Raw genomic sequence first — 20,500 nt, 5'->3', positions numbered from 1 at the left:
ACCATTTTTTCCACTTAATCTGTGAGCAGCATGACATGCAGAGACAGTAATACCAGCGATGTGTCACTTACTGGGCTGCTTGTTGTTTTATCAGCAGGAGATTATCACTACAGGACTAGTAATCTTGCTGCCAGGTAGTCCTCCATATTCATGAGCTCTGTATAACCCCGCCCATCACTGATTGGCAGCTTTCCGTGGACACTGTAGTTGGGCAGAAAGCTGACAATGGTGCAGGCAGGGTAAGGCTAGGGTCACATTGCGTTATGTGACCGCGTTTAACGGACTACGTTACACCGCGGCATAATGCAGTGTTAACGTCGCCATAGCCTGTAATGGTGATCGCGTCGCTAGCGCCCGCCCACATTGGGCTTACGCTAGCGATGTGCCGTCATTTGAGTGACGGACCTCGGACGCTGCTTGCAGCGTCCGCGGCGCGCCCGAGGTCCGTTCCTCGCTAGTGCAGATCGGGGATCTGCGCTAGCGGGGACGCCGAACGCGGACCCTAGAGAAGCATTGCGTTAGCGCAATCCGCTAGCGCTATGCGCTTAACAGATTGCCCTAACGCAATGTGACCCTAGCCTTATACAGAAATAAGCATTGAGAGAACTGGAAAATAAAACATTAATTTTACCAAAATAATAGCAAGCAGCCCAGTAAATGATACATTGCTGGAATTAGAGTCTGGGCCCCTACATCTTGCTGATCTCAAACGAGGTGGCAAAAACCTGGTGACCGATTCTGTTTAAAAGGCACCAGGGACTGAGCAGCACAGGTGGATCCCCGATGGCTTCTATTCTGCGGGTGGCTCGGTCCACGGCAGCTTTTACAGTATGTTTTTCTCTGAAACATTGCAGCAATTCAGAGTTAAATACGGTAATGTGTTGCTGAATTCATACAACCACGGTCTGAGGCATCCTGCCCAAGAATTGGGCAGTGTCGGATGTCAAATTTAATACAGCTTGGACCCAAATCTCCAGTACAGCAACAATGGGAAGTAATGAGAAATGTGCCCGATACCTTAGTCACGTGTCCATTGCTCACACAGAGATCATGTACTCATTATAGTCTATGGGATTGATCAAATGTGTATTTTGGGTTTTTTAAGCATTGTCGTAAAAAAACAAAACAAAAACAAAAGAATTGAACATGACTATTGAAATCATTGGGTCCATTAAATAAACGGACGCAATCCAAGAGTCATCGGTGTGCATACACTGCCACTGTTCTCGGCAGCACAGGTCCTGGTAACACAAGGCAATGTGCTGTCGAGAATGAGGATTTGTACGCGAGCTTCGTCGTTTCACCCAACGAATTTGCGTTTGTCGATGTCGGCTGCCTATTTACACTGACTGATTATTGGGAATTGTGCTTCCTAGGAAGCTTGTTCAGATAACCGGCTAATGTAAATGCACCTTCAGACTGCCGTCTTAGGCTTTGTGCACACGTTACGGAATTTGCTGCGGATCCGCAGCGGTTTTGACGCTGCGGATTCTCAGCTGTTTTCCCCGATTTTAAAGTACCATGTAAACTTATGGAAAATAAAATCCGCAGTGCACATGCTGCGGAAAAAAAACGCGTGGAAATGTAGCGTTGTTTACTCCACAGCATGTCAATTCTTTGTGCGGATTCTGCAGCGGTTTACACCTGCCCCATAATAGGAATCCGCAGGTGTAAAAACCACATGAGAAATCCACAAAAAAAGAGGTAAATCAGAGGTAATCATGCAGATTTACCAAAATCAGTCCGGAAAATCTGCAGGACTTTCCGCAACGTGTGCACGTGGCCTTAGACTAGAGAAGGGCTCAGAGGGCACGTCTGAATCAGGCATAAAGATGCAAGGCCCCGATGGAGCACACACCACTTCTCACGTGGATGCAGCCTTTGATAAATGCCGGGGTCCGGCAGCAGCTTTTGCCCCTCTCCCCATTGGGCATGCTTATAGGGAAGTCAAAATAAACTTCCGCCAGAGTCCAGAGGAGTAAACTATAAGGTGAAGCCTGAACCAGGCTGTGTACCCCGGTCATTACAGCCAGCGGGACAGGACGCTGCGGACTACAACCCTCATTATCCTGGACCCTTCGTTTTACGCTCTGAGCAGTTGCAGGAGGGAAATCTGAATGACTGTGAGCCCTGAATCATGCGGAGAAGGTGTCAGGATGCGGGTGGGGGACAGGAACTATGATTCAGCTGGAGGGGACGGTGGTGAAACAGCCACGCTCACCCCGGATAAGGGAGGAGGGGGCCGAGTAACTAGGAGAAGGGAAGAATACAAAAAAGGGGAAGACCCCGGTTTAAGGACATGGGATGACGCCAGCTACACACAGGAGGTGGGCTTCACAGCCACACGCAGGAGGTGGGCTTCGCAGCCACACGCAGGAGGTGGGCTTCGCAGCCACACGCAGGAGGTGGGCTTCGCTGCCACACGCAGGAGGTGGGCTTCGCTGCCACACGCAGGAGGTGGGCTTCGCTGCCACACGCAGGAGGTGGGCTTCGCTGCCACACGCAGGAGGTGGGCTTCGCTGCCACACGCAGGAGGTGGGCTTCGCTGCCACACGCAGGAGGTGGGCTTCGCTGCCACACGCAGGAGGTGGGCTTCGCTGCCACACACAGGAGGTGGGCTTCACAGCCACACACAGGAGGTGGGCTTCACAGCCACACACAGGAGGTGGGCTTCACAGCCACACACAGGAGGTGGGCTTCACAGCCACACACAGGAGGTGGGCTTCACAGCCACACACAGGAGGTGGGCTTCACTGCCACACTGCAGACAAGTAACCACACGCTGACTGCAGAGTACATGGCACTGAAGAATTCCTCTACACCTCTGACACATGCCATCCGCTGGCATACATCGCCCAGAAAGTGATGGTTTACTTCTGGTGAGCTGACACCAACATACAGGAAACTGCATAAATAGCAACTCCCTAACACTAGAATCACTCCCTGCACTAGAACATTGGATGCCACCTAAACCAGTGCAGCAGCCAATCAGATTACAGCTCTCATTCCTCCACCACAGATGGGAATGTGAGAGGTGCAGGCTGATTGGACCGCACATCCCTTGCACTTTATACAATGGCCTGTCTGGTGAACTGACAGGGACATGCCCGGTTGTGTAGGGCGGCCGAGGGCTGACAGCGGGGGTGTAACTACAACAGGTGCAGGGGTTACAGTCGCACCCGGGCCCTGGAGCCAAGGGGACCCCAAAAGTCCCTTTGACCTATAGAAAAAGACTATTGACATTAAAGATTTAAGATATTTGGGGGCCCCGTTGGAGCTTTCGAACCAGGGCCCATGAGTTTCAAGTTACGCCACTGGCTGACAGGGCATGCTGGGAGTTGTAGTTTGAGAACATATGGGCAGCCACAAGTTGGAGTGACACATAATGCCAGGTACCAGTTCTGATGCCATGCCGCATGTGCCCACAGCCTTGGCAAGGCACCATCTATAGCTAGGTGGGGCACACACGCCCGTCAGCCACTGCCTGGCATTACACATACAGGACTGCCCACTACATGGGAGAGCCCGGAGATGGCATATGGCAGCCTAGACAGGAGTGCCAGCCATCACCAGAGTGTCAGGTGTGTATCCCCCCATGCCCATCACTGGCGCCCACTCACTGGCGGAACATGGCCTCCATGTCCTTGATCTGCTTTCTGGAGAACTCCTTGAACTCGGTGTACGGGTTGAAGACCTGGCCCCGGTTGGCCGGCACGGCGGTGCCCTGGTTGATGTCGTTCCTCCGGTTCAGCTTGGCACTCAGCTCAGAGTCGGCGTTGGCATTGGCCGGCTTGTCGTCCTGCTCCCCGTTGGGCACAGCCGGCACCTCGTTCTCCGCCGGCGGCGCCGGGTCATCTTCTAGCACCAAGCGGCGCTGCAGCTTCTGGGTGAGCTCGTTCTCTGCCATGGGAGCCGGGAGCGCAGGACGGAGGCGGCGGGAGGGGCGCACACAAGTGCTCGCAAACTTCCAGCAGCTCCGGGATAAGGCGGCGGGGAGGAGCCGAGGGCGGAGGAGCACAGGACGGCCGCAGCCCTGCACTCCCGGCGCTGCCCCTGTGCTCCTTCCGCCTCAGCCCCGGGGCAGCAGGTGCATTCCCGGGGGAGCCCCTCATGTGGGAGCCCCACAGACTACACGGCAGTCATCCACTGACATTCCCCTGCAGGACGCCTGTGGAGTGAGAGGCAATGTCCGACTCCTCCTGCACTGGCTTTGCTGATATCTTTTTAATATACATTAATAATATTGATTAACTTATTACATAACAGTAAGGGTATGTGCAAACATTGCGGATTTTTCTGCGCAGATTCTGCAGAATCCGCAGGTAAAATGACGCTCTCTTAGCACTCGAGCACGCCGAAGACGCTCTGTTAGCACTCAAGTACGCCGAAGACGCTCTATTAGCACTCGAGTACGCCGAAGACGCTCTATTAGCACTCGAGTATGCCGAAGAGGCTCTATTAGCACTCGAGTACGCCAAAGACGCTCTGTTAGCACTCAAGTACGCCGAAGACGCTCTATTAGCACTCGAGTACGCCGAAGAGGCTCTATTAGCACTCGAGTACGCCGAAGACGCTCTATTAGCACTCGAGCACGCCAAAGACGCTCTATTAGCACTCGAGTACGCCGAAGACGCTCTATTAGCACTCGAGTACGCCGAAGACGCTCTATTAGCACTCGAGCACGCCAAAGACGCTCTGTTAGTACGCCGAAGAGGCTCTATTAGCACTCGAGTACGCCGAAGACGCTCTATTAGCACTCGAGCACGCCAAAGACACTCTATTAGCACTCGAGTACGCCGAAGAGGCTCTATTAGCACTCGAGTACGCCGAAGACGCTCTATTAGCACTCGAGCACGCCAAAGACGCTCTGTTAGCACTCAAGTACGCCGAAGAGGCTCTATTAGCACTCGAGTACGCCGAAGACGCTCTATTAGCACTCGAGCACGCCAAAGACGCTCTATTAGCACTCGAGTACGCCGAAGACGCTCTATTAGCACTCGAGTACGCCGAAGACGCTCTATTAGCACTCGAGCACGCCAAAGACGCTCTGTTAGCACTCAAGTACGCCGAAGAGGCTCTATTAGCACTCGAGTACGCCGAAGACGCTCTATTAGCACTCGAGTATGCCGAAGAGGCTCTATTAGCACTCGAGTACGCCGAAGACGCTCAATTACCACTCGAGTATGCCGAAGACGCTCTATTAGCAGTCGAGCACGCCGAAGACGCTCTATTAGCACTCGAGTATGCCGAAGACGCTCTATTAGCACTCGAGTACTCCGAAGACGCTCTATTAGCACACGAGCACGCCGAAGACGCTCTATTAGCACTCGAGTATGCCGAAGACGCTCTATTAGCACTCGAGTACGCCGAAGACGCTCTGTTAGCACTCGAGTACGCCGAAGACGCTCTATTAGCACTCGAGTACGCCGAAGACGCTCTATTAGCACATGAGCACGCCGAAGACGCTCTATTAGCACTCGAGCACGCCGAAGAGGCTCTATTAGCACTCGAGTACGCCGAAGACGCTCTATTAGCACTCGAGTATGCCGAAGAGGCTCTATTAGCACTCGAGTACGCCGAAGACGCTCAATTACCACTCGAGTATGCCGAAGACGCTCTATTAGCAGTCGAGCACGCCGAAGACGCTCTATTAGCACTCGAGTATGCCGAAGACGCTCTATTAGCACTCGAGTACTCCGAAGACGCTCTATTAGCACACGAGCACGCCGAAGACGCTCTATTAGCACTCGAGTATGCCGAAGACGCTCTATTAGCACTCGAGTACGCCGAAGACGCTCTGTTAGCACTCGAGTACGCCGAAGACGCTCTATTAGCACTCGAGTACGCCGAAGACGCTCTATTAGCACATGAGCACGCCGAAGACGCTCTATTAGCACTCGAGCACGCCGAAGACGCTCTATTAGCACTCGAGTAAGCCGAAGACGCTCTATTAGCACTCGAGTACGCCGAAGACGCTCTATTAGCACACGAGCACGCCGAAGACGCTCTAGTAGCACTCGAGCACGCCAAAGATGCTCTATTAGCACTCGAGCACGCCGAAGACGCTCTATTAGCACTCGAGTACGCCGAAGATGCTCTATTAGCAGTCGAGTACTAATCAAAAAGTTCCCCCTAATAAAAGATAACCTTTATCACAATTAAAAGGAGAACTATAAAAAAAAATCCTGAAGTATCCAATAATGTTGGCCTGAGTGGTCTTGTTATCCACTACTGTGCCAAATAAACTACAGGACTGAGTAGATAAGGATAAAGGGCAATGCATGAACCTGATAAAAACAATCAAATTGCATCCGGACCAATATTATTCAATTATTCAGTGTTCATCTGCAATTTTTTTTATCAGCTCCCATCTCCTTGAAAACCCGACATTTCATCTACCGCGTACAGTAAAATCACGGTGTGACAGGTCAGAATAAAATAGATATACTAGATACATACACCTGGAATAGATAGATATACAGATGTCAGTGACATATATAATTAGTACAGTGCGTGTGCACCTTACTGTACATGTATTTAATTAATAAATATATTTCTGAAAAAAATGGCGTGGTATTCCCTGAAATTTTATTATCCAGCACAGGAAAAGTGGACAGCTGGAGACTGATGTTTATAGCCTGGAAAGAGGGTAAAAGATTCCCAGGCTATTAATACCAGCTCACAGCTGTATACTTAGCCTTTCCTGGTTGTTAAAATGGGGGACCCTCCCAAAAAAATAACATAGGGTCTCCCTATAATTAATAACCAGCAAAGGCTGTGCAGACAGCGGCAGGCTGATATTAATAGCCTAGGAAGGCGCTATGGATATTGGCCCCCTACCAGACTTAAAACATCAGTTCTTAGCCGCCCCAGAAATGGCACATTCATAAGATGCGCCAATTCTGGCACTTAGCCTCGCTCTTCCCACATACCCTGGTGCGTTGACAAGTGTGGTTATAGGGTTGGGATTGATGTCAGCTTTGTATTGTCAGGTGACATCAAGAAAGTTCTGCTCACGGTACCGTCAGACAGGTCGTGGGAGTTCACAGCAAATGAAGTCACTTCACCAATGTGACGTCAGCACGAGCGCAGTGGGAAATTTTCCACAGCGCTCCCGCTGACATCTGATAGGAGAAGTGCGTTCATTGGCTGTGAACTCCCAGGACCTGTCTGGCGGCACCTCGAGCAGGTGAATTTTCTCACGCTCACGGTGCATTCAGACTGGTAATAGGAGTTCACAGGGAGACACTGAGCACATGGTGCTCAATGTCTCTGCTGGATGACATGCTGTATGGTTGCATCATGCAACCATGCAGCCTGCCATCTAGATGTAGCAGAGCTGGACTCGTCGGACATATGGATTAGCAGCATCTATGCGGAAAGGTGGGGAATATTGTTGTTTGTTTTATTTTACTCTTTTGCAGAAGACAATTGCGTCAGGGGGAATGGGTGAGGTAATTATGGTTTAATTAAGATTTATTAAAGGAGTCTGTGTCATTCTTTCAATTAAACGACTTTATTCTGGCTGGCTGTGTTTTTATACAATATGATTATGGGGTTGGTAATGGGAATGTCTTATAGATGCCTCTCCATTACTAACCTTGGGGCTTGATGGGCTTAATGTCACCTGACAATACAAAGGTAACATCAACCCCCCCAACTATCACCCCACTTGCCACTGCTACAGGGCAAGTGGGAAAAGCGAGGCTAAGTGCCGGAATTGGCACATCTTATAGATGTGCCTTTTCTGGGGCGGCTGAGAGCTGATGTTTTTAGCCTGGGGGGGCCTTCCTAGGCTATTAATATCAGCCCACAGCTGTCTGCATAGCCTTTGATGATTATTAATTATAGGGAGACCCTACTTCATTTTTGGGGGGATCCGACATGGGAAAGGGGTTAAAATTATGATGTCTGACACCCCCCCCTTTGATGTGGACTCTGGCGGTGAGCCCACATCTTTTTTTCCCCGCGGCTGTTAACTCGTTAAATGCCGCTGTCAAACTCTGACAGCGGCATTTAACACGCGCTTCCGGCAAGCACGCCGGAAATCCCCCCAACGGTGACCCCCTTCACGTGATCGCGGGTCACCGATGGGTCGGCATGATAACCAGAGGTCTCCAGCAGACCTCTATGGTTGTTACTGCCGGATTGCTAAGTGCGCCACCCGGTATATATATATTTATATATATATATGTGTGTCGCTGACATCTTTATAGCTATCTATTCTATGTGTATATGTCTATTGTAACCTGTCAGTGTGATTTTACTGTACGTGGCACATGAATTGCCGGCTTTTCAAAGGAGATCGGTGTGTAAAAATTGGACAGCACGCGCACGGTCCGAGTGCTGTGCGATTTTTTTTCTCGCACCCATTGACTTCTATTGCGGTATGCGATACGATTTCCAATTACAATCGCGGCATGCTGCAAGTTTTTTCCAGTCTGATCGTGATCCAATCCGAGCTGGAAAAAAACCGCAGATGAACACACAATGATAAAATAACATTGGTCCGAATGCAATCTGATTTTTAATCGGATTGCATTCGTCCGATTTCATCGCAAGTGGGAATGAGCCCTTTACTGAATTAGTTACATCTCACTCCAGTGGTCCTGATTATTAAAGGGAATATCCGTGATTTTGCTTATTTGTTGCGGTTGGCCTAGGAACTTACAGCCAGGTAGTTGCTAATGGACCGTTCCTGCCAGTGATTCTGTGGCTTCTGGTGTCGTTATATTGAGAGAGCAACTCTTCCTCTTTTACTCTGCTCTGTTGATGAGACGTCTCTGCCAACATCATGCTGATTGACTACCAGCTCCCCGTTGCCTAAGTGCAGGGAGCCAGCTGTCAATCAACATTATGTCAGAAGTGACGTCTCATCAACAGAGAAAACCGGAAGAAGAAGAGCTGTTCTGTTGACACAAAGTCAAATAAAGCAGCAGAATCGCTGGCAGGAGCAAACCATGACCTCTCTGAGACGGCATAGAGTGGCACTGAGCAGCACAAGTAGGTAGTTAGTAACTAGTTCTTAGCCCCATAGCAAAAAATAATTATTGTCCCCAATAACCTCTTTAGGACAGGCATGCAAAATAGCAGTCCTAATGAATCGGGCCCTAAATGTATACAACAGAAGATCATGCTTTATACCTCTGATGCAGGCTCCAGACATGATGTGACCAGAACCTATGGTCGAATTCAGCTGTCTGTGTATAACGGATGGGACTTGAGTGGCATCATATTCATATCATGGACCCAATCTTTGAAAAGTATGAGATTGGTCTGTGACTCGGAGCAAACATGGACATGTTACCGCTTATTTTTATAGACTATTGGTCTGCAGAAAAAGAGGTGTAAGCAGCTAAAGGTTTTAATGTGTCTTTGTGCTACGAGCACATGAATAAGGCCTAACTTTGGTCACTATTACACAACATGAGTTGAACATCCTTCTTCTATTCTCTACTATGCAAGTTTTAAGTCCGGGTTTTACTATAAATGAGAAGTGACAGTTTCACGACTTCACATTGCACCAAAGTTTCAGAAAATTGTAATCTCCTGTGATCAAAACTTTTCTATAGAAGCTTTATGCATGTGACTGTACTGTTATTGTGTAGCTCCAGCCTTGTGGAATCTTCTGTAAAAAAAAATCTAAATATCCCAAAGGAAAAATGGAAAATAGTTCCATAGCAATTAAAGAAAGGACCGACAGTTCTACCTTTCCCTCGACATTTTGTACAGATATTTGAGGCGCTGAAGCTGAAAACTGTGCTAGACCAGAAGTGGCAAGACTTTTTCACTATTTATTTCAATTTATGAGTTGCAATGAATTTTCTGAAACAGTCACTCAGGTCCCATAGAAGTTCATTACTACTGAAACCCACAACAAAGTTCACACCTCAAGCCAACAAGTTGCAAAGAACATTTGAAAAAAAACCTGAAAACTAAATATTAAAAATAAAAACTAACATTTCCTGAAGCACTCTCAGGTTGGTAGTATATGTATATACCGTCTATATTTGTCATTTTTGAACACCTATCAAAAAAATCTTTGTGAACATTGGCGCAGATTCATCTAGCCCGGTGTTTTTCACGGCGGTCTTGATGAGGGGGCAGGGTGGAGTGTGAGACACCTGATAAATGAATGAATGCTCCCAGTCACGCATCTGTTCACACTTTGTCGGAACTAGGGAAAATCACATAAAAGTCGCAAAATAATGGTGGAACCTTGCGGAATGCAAAGGTTTTGCGAGTTTTCAAAGAATTCTGGCATAAAAGCTTTGATGAATCAGGGCTATAGCCTTTCAGTGTCAACATAGACTTTCAAATACAACCCTATAAAAAAATTAAACAATTTTAAGTGCAGTATTTTGGGCAATTAAACAGTTTCTTTAGGTCCTGCTCCCAGCAGCGCTGCATACAGCTGATCTCTCTCTGGGGAGAGCTTTGGTCAATGAAGCATCTCCCCTGCAGCGGGAGGTAAAGATATGGTATTGCATGACATGGAACAATTAGCTGATCAATGACAATTAATGACAGGCAGCACTTCGGGTTTTTTCTCAAATTCAAAAAAACAATTTGATTTTTATCCAATTTTGTTTCCTGCATCTTTTTTACCATTTGCGTGTCATCTGTTTTTATTGCATGTAACCAGTCTGCGATAATCAGACAGTGCAGAGATGCAACATGGTATCTGTGTGCGGCTCTTATTTTTTGTAACCACAGAACCATGAATGGGTGAGTTTATTGTAAAGTATGTCAGATGGTTAAACTCCAAAGAACCAAAGAGAGTGGGACATTAAAGACAAAGATTTCCCAGCTGTTCAATCGAAAGTGCATAGTTGAAACAACAAAAGATGGAATAATGCAAAAAATCATGAATGAAAATAACCGTCTTGGCTTGTTAGGAAATACAAATATAGAATGGTATATACAGATTGGATCTGGATAAGTTGGAACTTGGGCCAAAAGGTGGCAGATGCGATTTAACAATGATAAATGTAAGGTTGTACACATGGGAAGAACGAATCAATATCACCATTAAACACTGAATGGGAAACCACTGGCTAAATCTGACATGGAGAAGGACTTGGGGATCCTAGTTAATGATAAACTTACCTGGAGCAGCCAGTGCCAAGCAGCAGCTGCCAAGGCAAACAGGATCATGGGGTGCATTAAAAGAGGTCTGGATACACATGATGAGAGCATTATACTGCCTCTGTACAAATCCCTGGTTAGACCGCACATGGAGTACTGTGTACAGTTTTGGGCACCGGTGCTCAGGAAGGATATAATGGAACTGGGACAAGTACAAAAGAGGGCAACAAAATTAATAAAGGGGATGGGAGAACTACAATACCCAGAGAGATTAGCAAAATTAGGACTATTTAGTCTAGAAAAAAGGCGACTGAGGGGCAATCTAATAACCATGTATAAGTATATAAGGGGACAATTCAAATATCTCTCCAAGGATCTGTTTATACCAAGGAAGGTGGAGTCTGGAGGAGAGATTTTTCCACCAACATAGGATACTTTACTGTTAGGGCAGTGAGAATCTGGAATTCCTTGCCTGAGGAGGTGGTGATGGGGAACTCAGTCGAGGGGTTCAAGAGAGGCCTGGATGTCTTCCTGGAGCAGAACAATATTGTATCTTACAGTTATTAGGTTCTTTAGAAGGACGTAGATCTGGGGATTTATTCTGACGGAATATAGGCTGAACTGGATGGACAAATGTCCTTTTTCAGCCTTGCTAACTATGTTACTATGTTACAGGTTAAAGCAAAAATGCCTTGATAGTATCCTCAGCATAACAGATTGTAATTCTAACAAACTCTGGTTAATATAGTACATAGATAAACAGCCTTACAAGGTTCAGAGTTGACAAAAGTTCATCAGAACCATATAGAAAAACTATTGCACCATTCCCGGAGTACTATGACATATCATGTCAAAATCAATGATAAATAAACTTATCTGAGGTTTCTTAAAAATGCTAGATCAGCCTCGACGGGTTTCCCACTCATTATAGAAGATCAACGGGATGCATATGGAAAGATCAGTGTCAAAAAGTCATGAGATCAGAGGTAGATAACAGCCTGGTTGTAGCTATGAATTTTTAAAGAGGGGTGAGGCATTTAAATTACTCACTAATTCAGCCAGCAGACTTCTGAGTAGATGTATAGAGGGACATAGTCCAAAGAAAGAAGAATGTCCAGCTCCTCCGAATCCGTGAAGATAAAATTTCTTTATTCACAAACTTGTAGCATAGAGGATACAAACTTCAGCACAAACCATGTGGGTGTGAATCTCAAGGCGTTTCTGGAGACTAAGCTCCCTTAATCACGACATAGACATAGTCCATATGCCTGATGCCAAAATGGCGTCCCTGCATGAGATACTGCACATGGCTTAGCATATTTTGCACACTAGACGTGCATGTGCATTAGAGGAATTCAAGCCTCCATGCACCAATTTGCATTCAAGGTAGAGTGCCAACCTCCGCAGCAATGTAGGGGTGAGTCTAGGGTTTATTAGGGTGACAAGGCACACTTATTGTTGTCACCCTGGTAGCACGCTAGTAGATCTTTATCTGTTTTGGTCAGAAGGCCCTTTTTTTGCCTGGTAGGGCATTACTTGTCATTGTCTGTTTTTGTTTTAAACAGTTTAATAAAATGTAAATTTATAAGGGTAATTTTTAAAGGTTTTAGTTTTTAGTTTTAGTTTCGTTTACTAAACCTGACAATCTAGATTTTGTAAGCTTGTGTGAAATGTTGGCCGGCGGTTATCTCAGGGAGAACAATTCGATCAGCAGTCTGAAATCAGACATGCGCGATCAGAACCTCTCCTGATGATCAGTCGGACGGTGCACTCATACACAGTAGACCATCTGCCAAACCTGTCAATATCGGCAGATTCAGCTGACATTAGTCTGCTGTGAATGGGGGCCCTTATGGTTCCAGCAAAGTTGATGGGATTTATAGAAATCTCATACCCACTGTACTTTTTTGGGGTAGTTATGGTACAACAGTACAATACCATTGTGCCATAAGGGGTCAGTGATTGCCTGACCTGCCATCTGGCAATGGGGTGCGCTTCACTAACACTGATGCTCCATAGAGAGTCATCGTTGATAAATAGTAATTATGAATAAGTATAACACGCGATATATATACCGTGCATGTAACACACTACTGGCCGCCCCTAATTCCTGTCCCAGGCCGGGGATGTGCGTGCTGTGATGTGTGGCCTCATTATCTCATTGCGCTAAAGGGATTAAGAATCAGGATTTTGTCAGGCTTTCCAGATGGCCAAAGTAGTGTTCAAATTGTGTTTGATCATTTGTTACCTATTTATATAGTCCGAACATAAAAGCAATGATAAAACTAAGCATCTGGATACATCAAGATGTTCATAGACATGTAGAATATAGATTTTTATATAGAAGTTCACCTTTTCCTTCCAAGATTATATTCAGAAATCAAAAACCCTTTTCTAATTGAAAGGTTCTGTCTGGTTAAGAAGTCCGATTGCTAAATCCCCTCTTAGTGAATTCTGAGTTAATAGTGGCGGTCCCTTATTCAGAGCTCACATGAATCAGCCAGAAAGGGGGGAATTACTGAGAATGCTGCTTTTTCAGGACCATCCGACATGTCCGCGCATCGCAATGATACATAGAGGATTAGGTATTAGATCAGTTTTCTCTGTGGTGGCGCTGCACAGAAATGAAATACCATCATGTTCCTATACACATTATCTCGAGGGTCCAAATAGCAGGACAATCTGTGATCAGTGTAATGATGGTAAAAGAAAAAAAAGAGGAAAACACCTGAAATGGTATTTGCAAACTCTAGAGGAATTTTTTTCTTATGAATTTTAAGAGGAAAAGATATATTAAAAATATAAAAAAAAAACACTTCATAGTACATAAAACAAAAACACTTCATGGTTGTAATACTAAAAAAATAAAAAAGAACAAAAAAATCTGCACACATTAAAGGGTCATTCCAGCCTTCCAGCCCTCGCTCACTTTTGGAGGAGAGCAAGGCCAGTGGTGTGACGTCTGCTGATACTAGCTTCGATGCATGTGCGATCGGCCATTATTAGATGTAACATCACTGCCCATCTATCTCCCAATACATAAGGGAGCTGGATTAATTAAAGGGAATTTCCCAATATTTATTTTTCTTATTTCCTCACAGCAGGAATAGCAATGCAAATAAAAAAGTATGTGACTGTTGCAGCCGTTTTGTTGCATGGATGGATGGTGCTTCAATACCGTAGAGAAGCAAACACAGACTGGCGGAGACAACCAAAGCGTTGGGGGATTTAAATGGTGGACTATGGTCCATTTTATACTTTGTTGCTGTAAGAACAGTTTTCTAACATCCCGGAGAGCCCCATAGAAGATATAAACTGTTCAAACATGGTTTTGCCTATTCCTTCTAATTGACTTATTATTGGAATCCCCATCATTGTGGGATGGATGAAGTAACAGCAGGGTGTCTGGTGGACTTTTTAGGTGGAATGGAGGCTGCTATTTGTACTGATAGGTTCACAGAGCAACAGCAGGGAACGAAATTATTCATTACTTTCAAGTGTAGCAACAGTGTATCTGTGCGTGTTATACCTCCACTCCGCACACCTTGAATACTGAAGATCACAGGTTTGGTAGGTATGGTAGCGTTACAAAGTCTGTAGGGTGCGCCTGTTGTGCCCAATGCCTTTACAGTCTTCTGTTGCTGCTGTCTAACAGATGAAATGTCCAGGACTAGTTCTGACCTTCATGTGGACATGTTTCTACCAATCTGTAACTGCTCAGAATTGCAGAATAGGAGCCCATCACAAAGACGCACTGTGCGTTGCCACATCCCACAGCTTCCTCCTGTGTAGCTAAAAGCAGAATGCTATTCAGATAAGATACTGCAGACTTCACTTTTTTTTTTAAACCTTGTGATTACAATAGGCATCATGTGCATTATTTTATTAAAGGGATTTACCATCTGCAATTTTATTCTCATGACGATGCGGGATGAGAAAAAAAAAATCACAGCATGCTGAGAGTGGCTCTGGAAATCGGATCACGCACACCCATACAAGTCTATAGGTGCATGTAAAACTCTGGTGTCGCCCGAGTGCAGTCTGAGTTAAGCGGACACACAATTGAGAAGATGGAGAAATTAAGTTCTCCATCTTCTCCGCACCTGTGATACAATTCTCTCATACAAGAGCCTCAGACCACTGTGAACTGTCTCTGATCAGAGTGCTAGCCAAGTTTCATTACCATAATCGATCCGATTGTCTCAGAAGAGACTCATCCCTCAGGTGAGAGAGCCATCACAGTGATTATTTAAAGGTGATGTCAGTCAGTAATGTACAGTCAATAATACATGTACAGTCAATAATAATATTTTAGACCGAATTGTGGCATGTTCTCAGTGTGTAAGGCCATTTTCACACTTCCTTGTTTCTCAGTGCGATGAATGGACCAGTCGTGACTGACCCAAACTCAGCAGCCTCATAGGCACTCATAGTTTGGGCCAGGAGACCCGCAGCCAGTCTGTGCATTACAATCCTCACTCAGACCATAAAACACGTAAATATCAAAAAATGAAAAATAACAATAGAATTACAAGTGAAAGTGAACATGCTGTGTATAGATCCGTGGACCTATGGGACTCCTTTCAATCACTGAGCCCTATAACTTTGAGAGGCACGGGTGAACTGCCATGATGTTTACATGTTTTTAATTGTTTTTATTATTTATGGATTTGTGTGACCTAGTGTTCAAATAAAGCTACATTTTTTTTTTTCATTATTTTCTTGGTCTGAGTATTGAAACAAGTGTGCACACCCCTCATGTGTCTGGTCTTTCTTGCTTTTTAGATCATGTTGTATTTCCAGGCACGGTGGCACCCTGGTACATATATTGACATGTATACTATTTAATGGAGGTGCACTCTATTTCTCTTTTGGGAAACACCGGCACGGTAGTTCTTATCGGCGGAAACGCTACCGTTGGTAAGACCGTTGGTCAGAGCGCTGCTGGGTCATTCTGTCAGATGTCAGCGTGACCCCGCAGCTGTGACCCGCAGTGGTAACCTGTGGTAAAAAGCTTTCTTCAGGTCAGCAGGTGTCGGCTGATGAGACAATTGCTCCCAATGGGCAATGTCTGCTGTCACTGATAACGCCTGTGCTCACAGTTAAAAAAAAAAAAAAAGTAAAATAATTACATACACATTCAAGTAAAATAAAAAAAACATTCTACTCAACTAATACCCAATCCGCGATGCCCTTGTCTCCTAGAAATAATGTAAAATAATAAACGTAGTCCACGTAATCCTGAGTGTCCCACGGCGATCTCACATGTAGAACAGTCACATCGAGAGATGTGACCGCTGTACCCGGCCGCTGGTGATACACTGACCGGAGATAATCGCTCCCACAGTGTATCACTGAGCTGCCGTGAGAGCAATGTCACCGGAGTCCATCAGCTGATGAGCTTCAGTGTGCTCACTCACGGCACTGCTTCGTGAGAACTTTCTCACGCAGCAGTGGTATCATAAGGGAGATCACCACAGCTGATGAACTTTCTCATGGCAGCTCAGTGATACACTGTGGAGGCGATTACCTCCTGTGTCAGTGTATCGCGGTCTATCTTTGAGAGCAGTCACATCAGTGATCAGGATCATCGTGGGACATTATGGATTATCTGCTCTGCGGACAGATGAGGAATATTGTGGTTTGTTATGTTTGTTGCAGGAGACGTTGGCATCGGTGGATTAGGCAATTGGTGAATATGGTTTAATTAAGATTCATTAAAGGAGTCTGTGTCATTATTTCAAATAAAGGACTTTATTCTGGGTGCCTGTGTTTTTTACACAATATCACTATGGGGTTACTAATGGATAGGTGACTTATAGACCCCTCTCCAATCCTAACCTATGGGCTTGATGTCACCTGACGATACAAAGATGACATCAACCCCTCAAATATGAACCCCACTTGCCACCGCTACAGGGAAAGTGGGAAGAGCGAGGATAAGTGCAGATTTGGCGCATCTTATAGATGTGCCTTTCCTAGGGTGGCTGAGAGTTGATGTTTTTAGTCTGGGAGGGGCCAATATCCATGGCCCTTTCCTAGGCTATTAATATCAGACCACACCTGTATGCCTAGGCTTTGCTGGTTAGATTTTATAGGGGGACCCTATGTCAATTTTCTTCTGGGGTCCCCCCTGTAACCTTACCAGTAAAAGCTAAGCAAACGGCTGTGAGCTGATATTAATAGCCTGGGAACCTTTATGGCTTTTGGCTCCTTACCAGAATATTAACATCAGCCCGTCGGCTTTCCCTCTGCTGGTTATTAAAATCACGTGGGAGCCCATGCAATTTTTTTTTCTTAAAAATTATCAGTTGCTGTCTGGTTACAGCCTATGCGTTCTGTTAACGCTCCTACATAGGCTAGTGACAATGTGTGTTTGTGTTTTCTTATCAGCTTAGTAATGAGGGTGTCGGGCTGACACCTTTTCATTACTATGCCTAGAGCTAGGTGTCAATGACAGCTGCTGACACCAAGCCCTAATCCCATTACCCTGATACCTCTGCATCAGCATGAAAAAGGTGGTGTTGAACCAAGAAATTACATCACAAAACTTTTTTTTTAAATATCTTTATTTAGCTCAAAAATGCCTTCATTGCTGTACAAAATTGCATGCAAAAATGCATACAAAAAAGGCAAACAATAACACACCAAAAATGCAAGTTTTTGCTGCAGCGTTTTTCCTGCCAAGAGATGCAGAAACCTTGCAGAAATTTCTGCAAGAAAATACTCAACATGCACACATAGTCTTAAGGTACCTTCACATGAAACGACGCTGCAGCGATAGCGACAACGATGCCAATCGCTGCAGAGTCGCTCTTTGATCGCTGGAGAGCTGTCACACAGACACAACGATGCCGAGGTCCCCGGGTAACCAGGGTAAACATCGGGTTACTAAGCGCAGGGCCGCGCTTAGTAACCCGATGTTTACCCTGGTTACCATCGTAAAAGTAAAAAAAAACAAACAGTACATACTCACCATCTGATGTCCGTCAGGTCCCCTGCCGTCTGCTTCCTGCTCTGACTGAGTGCCGCCGTACAGTGAGAGCAGAGCACAGCGGTGACGTCACCGCTGTGCTGTACTTTCACTTTCACTTTGCGGCGCTCAGCCAGTGTGGGAAGCAGACAGCAGGGGGCCTGACGGACATCAGATGGTGAGTATGTAGTGTTTTTTTTTTTTTACTTTTACGCTGGTAACCAGGGTAAACATCGGGTTACTAAGCGCGGCCCTGCGCTTAGTAACCCGATGTTTACCCTGGTTACCAGTGTAAAATATCGCTGGTATCGTTGCTTTTGCTGTCAAACACAACGATACACGGCGATCGGACGACCAAATAAAGTTCTGAACTTTATTCAGCGACCAGCGATATCACAGCAGGATCCTGATCGCTGCTGCGTGTCAAACTAAACGATATCGCTAGCCAGGACGCTGCAACGTCACGGATCGCTAGCGATATCGCTACGAAGTCGTTTCGTGTGAAGGTACCTTTAGATTTGATTTTTGTGTGCGTCTCTCAAATCTAGCACATTTTACAGCAGTGATCTTTTTATTAGGATCACTCAATCTAATTTTGCCACGTTTTTCTTGAGACTTGTTAGACGGTTGAATATAGGTGAAAATAACCCTTGTTTTTTTTTTAGAAAGGTGGCATTTTGGTGCCTGTGTCTTACTTATAAAGACCTTACACAAGGGTCATAGGAGAGCGAACATTTTTTTCTGAATGGTCCAAAATGGGATGTTCTCCAGCACCAAGGGTAATTAGTTAAAACTTAGCCTTTAATCATATAGGATCAAAAAAATAAAAATCGGGAGAGTGTGCATATATTAAAAAAGAACACCCGTAATGCTTATGCTTTTCATGTAGAAAAACCCTTAATCATAGAATCCAGTTTGGTGTGGGGTATGATTAAAGAAGCCCTCCTCCCATCAAAGTTTTTATCCTCATAATATATTGCAATCATTATATTTTACAGCCCTGTGTACTTACAATTGATCATTTTGCCTTTCTACCCAGCTAATCTTCTCTTTTTCATTAGGTCTATGACATCATGTGATTAAAAACTGACTAGCTTAATCCTTCTAAACTTTTCTCCGAACAAGCCATGAGTCACTGCAAAAGTCCATAGCAGGGGGAGGAAGGAGCAGCTGGGTCAGAAGCAGGGACAAGAGACTTCCTTTTTCTACATAAAGCCGATAAAAGAGATGAATTAGCTGAGTAGAAAGGCAAAATTAGCAATTGTAAGTACACAGTGTTACCTAATATGATGATTGCAATAGATTAAGAGTTTAATACATTTGATGGAAGGAGGAGTGCTTCTTTAAGAAGTCAGCTATGATTAACTGTTAAGTTTTAACTTCTTGCTTTTAGTTCTGGAGAACATCCCTTTTTGGACCATTGAGAGCTATTTGACCTCAAAGCCCGACCAGTGTATACTCCGTGCACCACACCCAGACCACATGCTGTCTACCCTCCATATCTCCTGAGATACTTATCTCTAACACATAGTGGTCAGCTGAATTGACACTTTTTATTTTTTTCTGAACTTGTCCAATCATCATAGTGAGCGCTAATATGTACAGACTACCGTATAAAGAGAAGTCATTCTCCTCTGAGAGACAGTAACCAAGATATTAGACCACTTAAATCACCAAATCCTGCACACAAAAATGCACAATTGTACATCGGTGTTTTTTTATGCTAATCATTTTTCACCTTTGCAAAGAACTATTTGTAAAATCCCACAAGTTTGCAGAACGTATTTAATGTGTGTCATTAGGATTTATCAGTCACAGTAAGGATGTTTGCACAGTAGATCAATTTGTGTATTCAGTTGTGACCACAAATGTCTAAATGTAAGTCCACACTTATTTGGTTATCTATTTGAATAGTAATTCCTTTTAGTTCAGATTTGCCCAGTCTTCTGCATTCTGCATAGACACAGATTTGTCTACTTTAGAGCAGGACTGGCAAACATTTTTGGCATAATGTGCCCAAATCTTCAATATTTTTTTCTGATTAAAATTTGCCTGAATAACATTGTAGCAATGAGGCTGGTATTACAAGGTGAGAATATATTAGGCAAATCGCTGTACCGTTCCAATTTCAAAAAATTCCTTCACAGTTGTTATAGCAGTTTATCATTTTATGTCTCCATGCAAAGTCAGACATAATATAAAATCATAACAATAAGAGCAGAGGAATTTTAAGTTTTATAGTTTACAGCTAACGCCTAGGTTGTCAGCCACCTCTGCAGCCTATGAGAGGCGGTTAGTCTCCTGGCAAGCCAGGAGGAAATTATTTTGTTCTCCAGCAAGATGGCGCCGCCGGCGTCTGCGCAATAATAATAATAATAATCTTTATATAGCGCCAACATATTACACAGCGCTTTACACAGTTTGCACACATTATCCTCA

The 20,500-nt window shown here is 45.1% G+C and overlaps 1 protein-coding gene across 1 annotated transcript in view; it reads right to left on the bottom strand.

Moving 5' to 3' along the window:
* The window catches only part of EFHD1 (EF-hand domain family member D1), a 28,932-nt gene extending 24,937 nt beyond the window's left edge, over nucleotides 1–3,995 (bottom strand). The window contains exon 1 of the mRNA XM_077291038.1: nucleotides 3,621–3,995. Coding sequence (XP_077147153.1) covers nucleotides 3,621–3,907 — 287 coding nt within the window. The 5' untranslated portion in view covers nucleotides 3,908–3,995. The remainder of the gene's footprint in view (nucleotides 1–3,620) is intronic.
* Between the last annotated feature and the right edge of the window lie 16,505 nt (nucleotides 3,996–20,500).

This window comes from Ranitomeya variabilis, chromosome 2, assembly GCF_051348905.1.
Source record: "Ranitomeya variabilis isolate aRanVar5 chromosome 2, aRanVar5.hap1, whole genome shotgun sequence".
NCBI classification, from domain to species: domain Eukaryota; kingdom Metazoa; phylum Chordata; class Amphibia; order Anura; family Dendrobatidae; genus Ranitomeya; species Ranitomeya variabilis.
Note: the sequence above shows the minus strand (reverse complement) of the source record. Positions and strands in the feature narration are given on the sequence as shown.